We start from the raw sequence: 10,780 nt of genomic DNA on the forward strand, positions 1-10,780 counted from the left end.
GGCCCTCATAAACTCTGATGGGGGGAAAGAACCAAATGGAACAGAAAAAGAACCTGCGTTACTACGATGTTTGCACATCATAGTAAACTCTGTAAATACAGGCAAATGGCAGCACTTGAAGGCCACAGCCACTGGAGCAGAGGACAACACAACCACACGGCAGCGAAGCTAGCGTCGTCTGAGACCCTCTGAATAGATCAAAAACTACAGCGCTGCACACATCAACTTGCCAAGAAACCGCCTGGCAACCTCCGGCGAAAGTTGAGGAAAATGACTTAATGACCGCATGAATATGTGGTTCGACTGAAGCTTTACTGTAAAGTTGAAATTAGTTTTTTTATGTAATGACGTATTTATCTGAGGGTGAACTGCTCTGAGAGGCTGTGGAGGAGGCCCTCTCCCATACTCTGTGACATGGAGCACTTCTGAAGGAAAACGGTAAATACTGAACAAGCAAAGAGGAATGTTTTTCCTGTGGCGTCCCATTCACTGTCGATACTGTAAAATATAAAACAGAATTAATGATATTTTTGTAATGATGTAGATTCCCCTGCTCAGCAAGGCCAATGACTCGAAGTCTGACACAGTGTAGAAGTTGATTTAGTATTTGATTTTTCTGTGTGTCTGGTGTTTATACATATTTTTATAATTAATTGATGTCATATATTGCTCTCTGTATTTGTAAATAAATCCTGAAGACAAAGCCTCCCTTTAATTGTTCTTTTCAGTAATGACTGTGCCCCGGCTCCCAGTGTCCAGCACGCCTCAGATTCTAAAGCTCTGCTTTGCCTCATTTTACCCAGTTAGCCTTGCTAAATGTGAATCATGGTACAGGAAAGCAATTATTATTACTAAACTTGCAGTGCACCGTCGTACATGGAAATGAATGTAGACTTCAACAATGGGTAATTTCAAATCATTCCATACCACTTCATAATGGTGACATGGAACAATGTGTCATAGCCACTGTAAGGAACATTCACTACCAAGCTCAAATAGAATCAAATGTAGTAAAATATACTCTAGCCAACCCCGGTTATAGACTGGTCAGATTGGGGGGGGGTACTCACATATTTTAGGGGGGCAACTTTTTATTCAGGACACAGTGAGTTTTGTACATTACACAGTGGATTTGAAACAAACCAAGTTGCAGGAAATACGGTAAAGAAGTCAGGCGCATGCTTTTCAATAAATAAAATAAAATAACTGCATTTCTTGATACCTAAAGTTTTTTAAATGACAAACGACTGGTGACCTAATACTTTTGGCCTGTTCTGTAAAAATGTGCAAACGTGAATGTGTGCAAATGAGCAAAGCATGCACCACATTTTCCAGTAGAAGGCCAACATTGTTGCAATGCAGCACAAATTCTAAATTACATTACCGCGGTTACCCCAGTATAAACACCAGCAGCCACTCAGACCGAGCCACTCTGTGTATCTTTACGTACGTTTTCCCGTGTCGCCCTGTAACTGGCCCCAACTACAACATGCAACGCATACCTTAATCATAGCATCGTGCTGGCAGGCTGAGCGTGCTTCTGTTCAGAAGGTGCTGGGAAAGCGTTGCTAATCCCCACTGCTGTAAGCCCTGCCGCAGGCTGCAATGACACTGGAGCCAGGCAGTTTCATGCTAGAAATAACCGTCTATCTCTGAGACTAATCCTGTGAGTGTAAATCACAGCCCACGTGACGCCCGGCAGTGAAGGAGCAGTGTGACAGGGCGATCGCTCTGGGCTCACTGGTCTTTACAGTGCCCCACAGCCCACGTGACGCCCGGCAGTGAAGGAGCAGTGTGACAGGGCGATCGCTCTGGGCTCACTGGTCTTTACAGTGCCCCACAGCCCACGTGACGCCGGGCAGTGAAGGAGCAGTGTAACAGGGCGATCGCTCTGGGCTCATTGGTCTTTTCCTCATTTCCTCTATCGTCACATATCTGTCACACTGACTGCTTTCAGATCTTTTGACAAAATTTAATATTAGACAAAGGGAACTGGAGTAAACACAAAATAGTTTTTTTTAAGTTATCACACACTCATATCACCCCAGTGAAAAAGGGATTACCCCCTCAAAAACTGTTTGCACCATTGCACCATAACAGCAATCACACACTAATAAAATGTGATATCAGTCTTTCACATTGCTGTGGAGCTGGTGCAGGCCCCCAACTGAACAGAGGGGTCGCTGTTCTGCCCTTCTGGCATCCACCCATCCAGCACAATAAAATGGGCAATCATTTTACACAAAATCAACCAGACACATGTAGGAGAAAAATACTTCTTTAAAGCCACAGGCAACCATGGAAACATAACTGTACAGTGTAGCTGAAACAGCAATGAGTACAGATGCCTTCACATGTCATTACATCAGTTTTGTGTTGTGGTCTGTGAGAGACTGACAGTGAAATAAAGGAACAACTTTAACTGACACATTTACCAGTAAGAAAAATGTTTTTCAGCATTCTTTGGCAAACATAATGACTTTAATTTGTAAACACCAAGTTGGTGACAAACCCTGCAGTCAGTATGAATGTGTGATGGAAGTCCAAATGCACATAATCGCCGGGGGAAGGAGAGGCTGCTCCGCGCTGCCCAGCGCTGAAACGAACAGACCCATGGCTGAATGGGTCAAAGGTCACTCAGCTCTCAGAATCCATAATGAAGGTCTCAAAGTCTAGGTTCAGGTCCGACACCAGGGCATCCACAAAGTCCTCCAGAGAGAGACGCTTCTGCAGCATGCCTGCGTACAGACAGGAGAGGACCACAGGGAGATCAGCATACAGAGAGGACCACAGGGAGATCAGCATACAGAGAGGACCACAGGGAGATCAGCATACAGAGAGGACCACAGGGAGATCAGCATACAGAGAGGACCACAGGGAGATCAGCATACAGAGAGGACCACAGGGAGATCAGCATACAGAGAGAAGCACAGGGAGATCAGCATACAGAGAGAAGCACAGAGAGATCAGCACACAGAGAAAAGCACAGGGAGATCAGCATACAGAGAGGACCACAGAGAGATCAGCATACAGAGAGGAGCAGAGGGATATCAGCGCTCATTGTGTTGGCAGTTCCTGGTTCTGGCCCTGTTCCACTCTGCAGCTCAAATGTAATTAATTTACTCAGCGGAGGCCTTTATCTCTCTCCGCCCACACAGTGCACACAGAGTGTCCAGGCCACACAGTGTACACAGCAGTGTTCAGGCCACACAGTGCACACAGCAGAGATCAGGCCACACAGTGCACACAGAGTGATCAGGCCACACAGTGCACACAGAGTGTCCAGGCCACACAGTGCACACAGCAGTGTTCAGGCCACACAGTGTACACAGAGTGTTCAGGCCACACAGTGCACACAGAGTGTCCAGGCCACACAGTGTACACAGCAGAGATCAGGCCACACAGTGCACACAGCAGAGATCAGGCCACAGTGCACACAGCAGAGATCAGGCCACACAGTGCACACAGCAGAGATCAGGCCACACAGTGCACACAGCAGAGATCACGCTCCTGGCCCACAGGACTACAGTGTGTGCTGCGGCTCTGTGTATTTCAGACCACAGGAGCAGGAACAAATCCAGCCCGGGATGCAGACACACAATCCTGTTCATTTACTGCCATGCTAACGCTAACACTAAACCCCGGGATGCAGACACACAATCCTGTTCATTTACTGCCATGCTAACGCTAACACTAAACCCTGGGATGCAGACACACAATCCTGTTCATTTACTTCCATGCTAATGCTAACACTAAACCCCGGGATGCAGAACCATAAGCCTGTTATTTACTGCCATGCTAACGCTAACACTAAACCCCGGGATGCAGAACCATAAGCCTGTTATTTACTGCCATGCTAACGCTAACACTAAACCCCGGGATGCAGAACCATAAGCCTGTTATTTACTGCCAAGCTAAAGCTAACACTAAACCCCAGGATGCAGAACCATAAGCCTGTGATTTACTGTAAGGCTAACGCTAACACTAAACCCCAGGATGCAGAACCATAAGCCTGTGATTTACTGTAAGGCTAACGCTAACACTAAACCCCAGGATGCAGAACCATAAGCCTGTGATTTACTGTAAGGCTAACGCTAACACTAAACCCCAGGATGCAGAACCATAAGCCTGTGACTTACTGTAAGGCTAACGCTAACACTAAACCCCTAGCACACAGCAGCACTTCACCTTGGACTGTTCCGCTATGTATGTTAATTTATTCTCTTCCAGAATCAGTTTGCACTGCGCAGTGTGTGGTGTGTGCTGCGAGAGCTTCGTGCAGGTTTATGCAGGAAATTGAGTTACTGAGTTTATTTTTTCTTGTTTGCAAGAGCAAAGCTTTTGAGGGCTGTCTTAGTCCTTGCACTGTTAATGTATGTTACATGGAGCTGTTTTAGTCTCTCTGTTGTTAAGTGTCTGCTATATGCAGTGTGTGTTAGGGTCTGTTATATGCAGTGTGAGTTTGTCTGTTATAGTCAGTGTCGGGTAGGGTGTGTTATATTCATTGTGTCTTATATGCAGTGTGTGTTATTGCTCCTCTCTGTATGCTGTATCTGTTATGTGCTTTAAAAACGTAAGTTGCTGACAAATTGCTATATTGAAACTACAGTGGTAATGCCCTCTGCAGGTGGGTTAGTATTAAAGTAAAATGGTGGCTGACTGTGTTTATAGCCCTTAAAAATAAAAAATATACAGCTGACGGCCCAACACTCTGTACCAAAACATTGTATAGCTGTACAGTAATTTAAGCTCATTGGTTCTTATTGCCACAGCCAATGGTGTGGGGGGGGGGGGGGGTGCAACGTCAGCACGTTCACAGAGAAGGGGGAGGGATAAAGTGTGTTGTGGTTTGAGGGAGTTTGCTGCTGCAATTCTTCTCTTGACCATTTGAAGTCCAAAATGACCTATTGTACCTTTAACCCTACAGTAACCAGCCCTTATTTTCAGCAGAAAACTCAATCCATGGAAATCTGCCGAGGGAAGCCAAGGCTCAGAACACACTTCCAGGTGATACAAACTGTAGCACCCAATTCCTGCAGACAGTACTGCTGCACAAAGCTAAATCAGATTAGCTGATTAACTGATTGACAGGCAATGTCTCACCTGCGTTCCAATTGCTGAACGCATTTAAACCGATTCTTTTAAAATGCTAAAACCCCAATCTCCTGGAGGCTCATTGCTGTGCAGAACCCTGCTTCCTCAGTGTGAAAGGCTGAGAAAAGATTATAAAGATCATGTGTCACAAAGCAGGACATTTTCATTGAGCCCACAATTATACAGTGATGTTAACCGCATGGTGTCAACATCTGTCTCCACTGTGCTGCATATTGTGAACACTTGTGTCTCGGGGCACTTGTAGCCAAGATTCAAATTACGCCCTAAAATTGGCAAAAGACAGCTGACATTTTAATGTTGAAATCTGCTGAAAGTAAAAACCAGGAGTGCCACTGGGGAAAAACTGTAAACGAGCAGGTGTGCACAGCCCAGCTCTACCCAGGACACCCACTCACAGGGTTTCTATGGATCTCTTGCATCAGCTGAGACAGGCTTGGGCGAGTCCTCTTTCTCTGCCCCTTTAATCAGGGCTGAGATACACTGTGATTTACTGCAGCCTGGAGAACACAGCTGGAAAAGGGCAGCTGTTCAGCTTAGTTAGAGAGCCACCGTATTAGGCTTGTGTTAGGCTGCTACACACTGTGTTAGGCTGCTACACACTGTTAGGCTGAGTCCACACTGTATTAGGCTGCTCCACACTGTGTTAGGCTATGTTAGGCTGCTACACACTGTGTTAGGCTGTGTTAGGCTGACTCCACACTGTTAGGCTGCTACACACTGTGTTAGGCTGCTACACACTGTGTTAGGCTGTGTTAGGCTGACTCCACACTGTTAGGCTGCTACACACTGTGTTAGGCTGCTACACACTGTGTTAGGCTGTGTTAGACTGACTCCACACTGTTAGGCTGCTACACACTGTGTTAGGCTATGTTAGGCTGCTACACACTGTGTTAGGCTGTGTTAGGCTGACTCCACACTGTTAGGCTGCTACACACTGTGTTAGGCTGCTACACACTGTGTTAGGCTGTGTTAGGCTGACTCCACACTGTTAGGCTGCTACACACTGTGTTAGGCACACACACGCACACACACACACACATGCACATGCAGCTCTCACACACACACTCACAAAAAAGCAACTGACACACCTGTACACTCAGGAGCTCTCTGACACACCTGTACACTCAGGAGCTCTCTGACACACCTGTACACTCAGGAGCTCTCTGACACACCTGTACACTCAGGAGCTCTCTGACACACCTGTACACTCAGGAGCTCTCTGACACACCTGTACACTCAGGAGCTCTGACACACCTGTACACTCAGGAGCTCTCCGACACACCTGTACACTCAGGAGCTCTCTGACACACCTGTACACTCAGGAGCTCTCTGACACACCTGTACACTCAGGAGCTCTCTGCAAGGTGCCAAAGGCTGTACCATCCATAAATAATATTTCAAAGTGTTTATTCTTTCCTCTGCCAAAGGAAAAATATGTTTATGTTCCTGGCGACCCTGAAGTGCGTCAGATACCCAGGAGAGCAGAGGGGGACAAGCTAGCTGCAGTCTCTGTGTATTGTTATGATGTAAAAAATCTGTGGAATACAATGGGGAACCCGGCGGCACGGATGGTGCAGTGGTTAGCACTGCCGCCTCACAGCAAGGAGGTCCTGGGTTCGAATCCCCGTCGGTCGGGGCCTCTCTGTGCGGAGTTTGCATGTTCTCCCCGTGTTTGCGTGGGTTTCCTCCGGGTACTCCGGTTTCCTCCCACAGTCCAAAGACATGCAGGTTAGGCTGATTGGAGAGTCTAAATTGCCCATAGGTATGAGTGTGTGAGTGAATGGTGTGTGTGCCCTGCGATGGACTGGCGACCTGTCCAGGGTGTATTCCTGCCTTTCGCCCAATGTATGCTGGGATAGGCTCCAGCCCCCCTGCGACCCTGTTCAGGATAAGCGGGTTAAGATAATGGATGGATGGATAATTGGGAACCCAACAGCACTATGTTATCTTATGTAACAACTGCAATGGCTGAACCAAAAGCGAAAAATGTCTTTACCTCTGAGGAACAAACGCAATGTGTTTGAAGTCAATTCAATAAGTGATTGATAGATGTTTTAATATCGAACAGTGACTGCATATGCAAGTTTTGTAATGACCTGCAACTGTTTTACAGTGTTTGTCTACTGTCCAATCGGGTGAGGGCTATTGTTTATAGTGTTCATCTACTGCCCAATCGGGTGAGGGCTATTGTTTATAGTGTTCGTCTACTGCCCAGTCAGGTGAGGGCTTTTGTTTTATAGTGTTCGTCTACTGTCGAGTCAGGTGAGGGCTTTTGTTTATAGTGTTCATCTCCTGTCCAATCGGGTGAGGGCTTTTGTTTATAGTGTTCATCTATTGTCTACTGTCCTTTCCACCTCTTTTAAAAAGCGGAATATTGGTTGTGCAGTTTTGGAAAACTGCTTCATAAGAACAGCAGAATAAGGCCACTAGCCCAGTTTGGCTCCTAGGAGAGGGAAAGTTTATTTTGTGAAGGGGTGGTGGAAGATGAGGCTCAATTAAAGAGATATTCATCTGAGAGGCTAACAGGACTGAGCTTTAATCACGTTAATCAGGCTGATTATGGCCCAGGGGAAGAAGACCTCCACATAACTGCCTGAAAGTGCAGCTCAGCTCCTCAGCTGATTTTTAAATACATCAGCTTTGTTTGTTTTTAGTTTTGTTTGTTTTTCCTCTGTTACTCGTGCTACACCTTAGGGTTCTTGTGCTCGGGACTGCAGAGGATTGTGGGACTTATGGAGCTTCCTTTACTCCCAAATCTGTTTTTGAGCCGCTCTGTTTGTCTTTTATAAAATCACACACAAAAATGACGAAATACAAGTCGCTTCATTTTTAACATTTTCTTGTTGTCGTTTGCTACTTTAGTTTTTTTTTTAACTTCATTAGCTAATACTGGTCAGGGAAGCCAGGTGTAGGCAAGTTTAGTGCTTCTGTACTTTACTGTCCGTCTCTGGCTTCTCATATTCCAGGCTAGGCATGGCAGCATTCACCTTTATGTCCATCATTTATTTAGCATACATTTCTGAGCTGCTGCACTGCAACAGTCCAAGGGTTTAACCTGACCATCGACATGACATTCTGTTTAAATGAACACAGGTAGTCTTGGGAGAGGTATGGTACTGTGCAAAAGTCTTAGGCACCCAACAATTAAAGAAATATTTAAATAAATACATTTGGTCTTTGTCTTTGATATTTTTATATTTTTACTTTTTTGTTTGTTGCGTTAGTGTTTCAGTAGAAAGGAGCAAATTTCTCCTTTCTCCTTTCAGTAGAAAGGAGATTTCCAAACATACATTTTCCAAAAAAGTAATTGTTACAGTGAAATGTTATGAAATGTATGAAATAAAGTAACATATTAAGTATAATATTTTGGTTGAAGTCGTCTGGGATCACTTGGAGTGAGACGTCTGCAGAAGAACTGCAGCAAATTCTCCAACATATTTGGAACAACCAACCTGCAGTTTTTATGAATGGTAAATGGTTGGCATATATATAGCGCCTTTATCGAAAGCGCTGTACAATTGATGCTTCTCAATTCACCCATTCATACACACACTCACACACCGACAGCAATTGGCTGTCATGAAAGGCGCCGACCAGCTCGTCAGGAGCATTTGGGGGTTAGGTCTCTTGCTCAGGGACACTTCGACACAGCCCGGGCGGGGGATCGAACCGGCAACCCTCCGACTGCCAGACGACTGCTCTTACTGCCTGAGCCAATGAGACGACTGCTCTTACAGCCTGAGGCAATGAGATGACTGCTCTTACTGCCTGAGCCAATGAGACGACTGCTCTTACTGCCTGAGCCAATGAGACGACTGCTCTTACTGCCTGAGCTAATGAGACGACTGCTCTTACTGCCTGAGCCAATGAGACTACTGCTCTTACTGCATGAGCCAATGAGATGACTGCTCTTACTGCCTGAGCCATGTCGCCCCAAGACGACTGCAGGACAGTGTACCTAAAAGAATTGATGCCGTTTTAAAGGTGAAGGGTGACCACAACAAATGTTTATCTGATTTAGTATTTAACTGTCCACTGCTCTGCAAAGGTAATTCAATTATTTTTGAAAACATATTTGCTTTACGGAATTTGTTTTACATGCGCTAAACAGTGCTGTTGTTTGACAGTGCTGTATGTGGCTTCCATTAATGGGGAAAGTACAACAGTACTTCAACTAAACAACTACATTCCATACAGTAGGAATTAAAACGATTAAAAATACGTATTTAAATTGTATGATGTAGGGGAGATTGTCTGCCACGCTGGTAAATGTAATTCCTTCCAACTGACATGCATCAACAAGTACTTCACTACCAATCAATGGAGGTACCCCATCACCATTTATCCCCAACCTATGAATGCAGGTCCATGTTTAATAACGCTGACAGGCTTATGTAAAGAACAGAAGCCCAGCTTAACGCAGGTCCATGTTTAATAATGCTGACAGGCTTATGTGAAGAACAGAAGCCCAGCTTAACGCAGGTCCATGTTTAATAACGCTGACAGGCTTATGTAAAGAACAGAAGCCCAGCTTAACGCAGGTCCATGTTTAATAATGCTGACAGGCTTATGTAAAGAACAGAAGCCCAGCTTTAACGCAGGTCCATGTTTAATAATGCTGACAGGCTTATGTAAAGAACAGAAGCCCAGCTTAACGCAGGTCCTTGTTTAATAACGCTGACAGGCTTATGTAAAGACCAGAAGCCCAGCTTAACGCAGGTCCATGTTTAATAACGCTGACAGGCTTATGTAAAGACCAGCAGCCCAGCTTACCCGTGTGCATGGGCTCTGGAGGCTTTTGGTAAGGCTGGTTTAATTCACCAGTATTGCGCTGGGGTAGGGGTGGAGGTTAACGAGAGGTGCAAGGGCCATTTACCTGGGAAATGGCTGCAGCCAGTAAGACCCTGACACTTACCTATACCTAATGCCCCTCTACTCTACAGTGAGCAAGGGGCCCGGTAACTCAGTAGTGCTTTGCCATATTCATTTTGATGTACTCTATGACAAATATTCATGGTAACTGATGCACATTCTATTATCCTGGTGATAAATGAGTTTTGATTCACATAAAAACCCTTTTAAAAATGTTTTCTTGCCCTTAAAACTCTTCAGTCAATTGGTGCCAGGGGGGTTGTAGGTGTCAGACACGCACACGTCTAGTTTTAAGTATTGCTGAGATGGGTTCAGTATTTCTGCAGGAATTTCAGCAGATGAAGTGTTTCGATTCCACAGCTGATAAGTGGTTGTGTTTCGTGAATAAATCAGGGAGATAATGTCAGCTACAAACACGGACGGAGAAACAGGCCTGTAATCAGGATTACCATGAAGAGACATGGTTAGATATGTTAACAGACACACGCACATCACATTGCAGGTCACCAGCGGGCCAACCTGAAACTGGAAAGCTTTTTCTGATCACCCGCATGAACTTACTGCGCTAACAGATGCTCACTATGATAACAGCCATACTGCTGATCTTACAGGCTGCAGCACAACCAATCATGTACTCCTGGCTGTAACCACCTGGCTGTGACACTTACACAGATGGAGGCTTCCAGAATAATGAGGGCTCCTGCACACCTACACCATTACACTGGGACCTTCCAAGCAGTTAAGGGGTCTTCCCCAGCTTACCTACAAAAAATCATCAGACCCTACACCCCTG

The 10,780-nt window shown here is 45.5% G+C and overlaps 1 protein-coding gene and 1 pseudogene across 1 annotated transcript in view; both read right to left on the minus strand.

Annotated features, from left to right (window-relative positions):
- Window positions 1-10,780, minus strand: part of LOC133107602 (uncharacterized) — a 980,437-nt pseudogene that overhangs the window by 219,626 nt on the left and 750,031 nt on the right.
- LOC133107904 (mitochondrial intermediate peptidase-like) overlaps window positions 2,263-10,780 on the minus strand; it is a 38,751-nt gene continuing 30,233 nt past the window's right edge. Inside the window, exon 19 of the mRNA XM_061217193.1 lies at window positions 2,263-2,738. Within this exon, the coding sequence (XP_061073177.1) occupies window positions 2,638-2,738 (101 nt within the window). The 3' untranslated portion in view covers window positions 2,263-2,637. The remainder of the gene's footprint in view (window positions 2,739-10,780) is intronic.

Source organism: Conger conger, chromosome 13 (genome assembly GCF_963514075.1).
Source record: "Conger conger chromosome 13, fConCon1.1, whole genome shotgun sequence".
Classification (NCBI taxonomy): domain Eukaryota; kingdom Metazoa; phylum Chordata; class Actinopteri; order Anguilliformes; family Congridae; genus Conger; species Conger conger.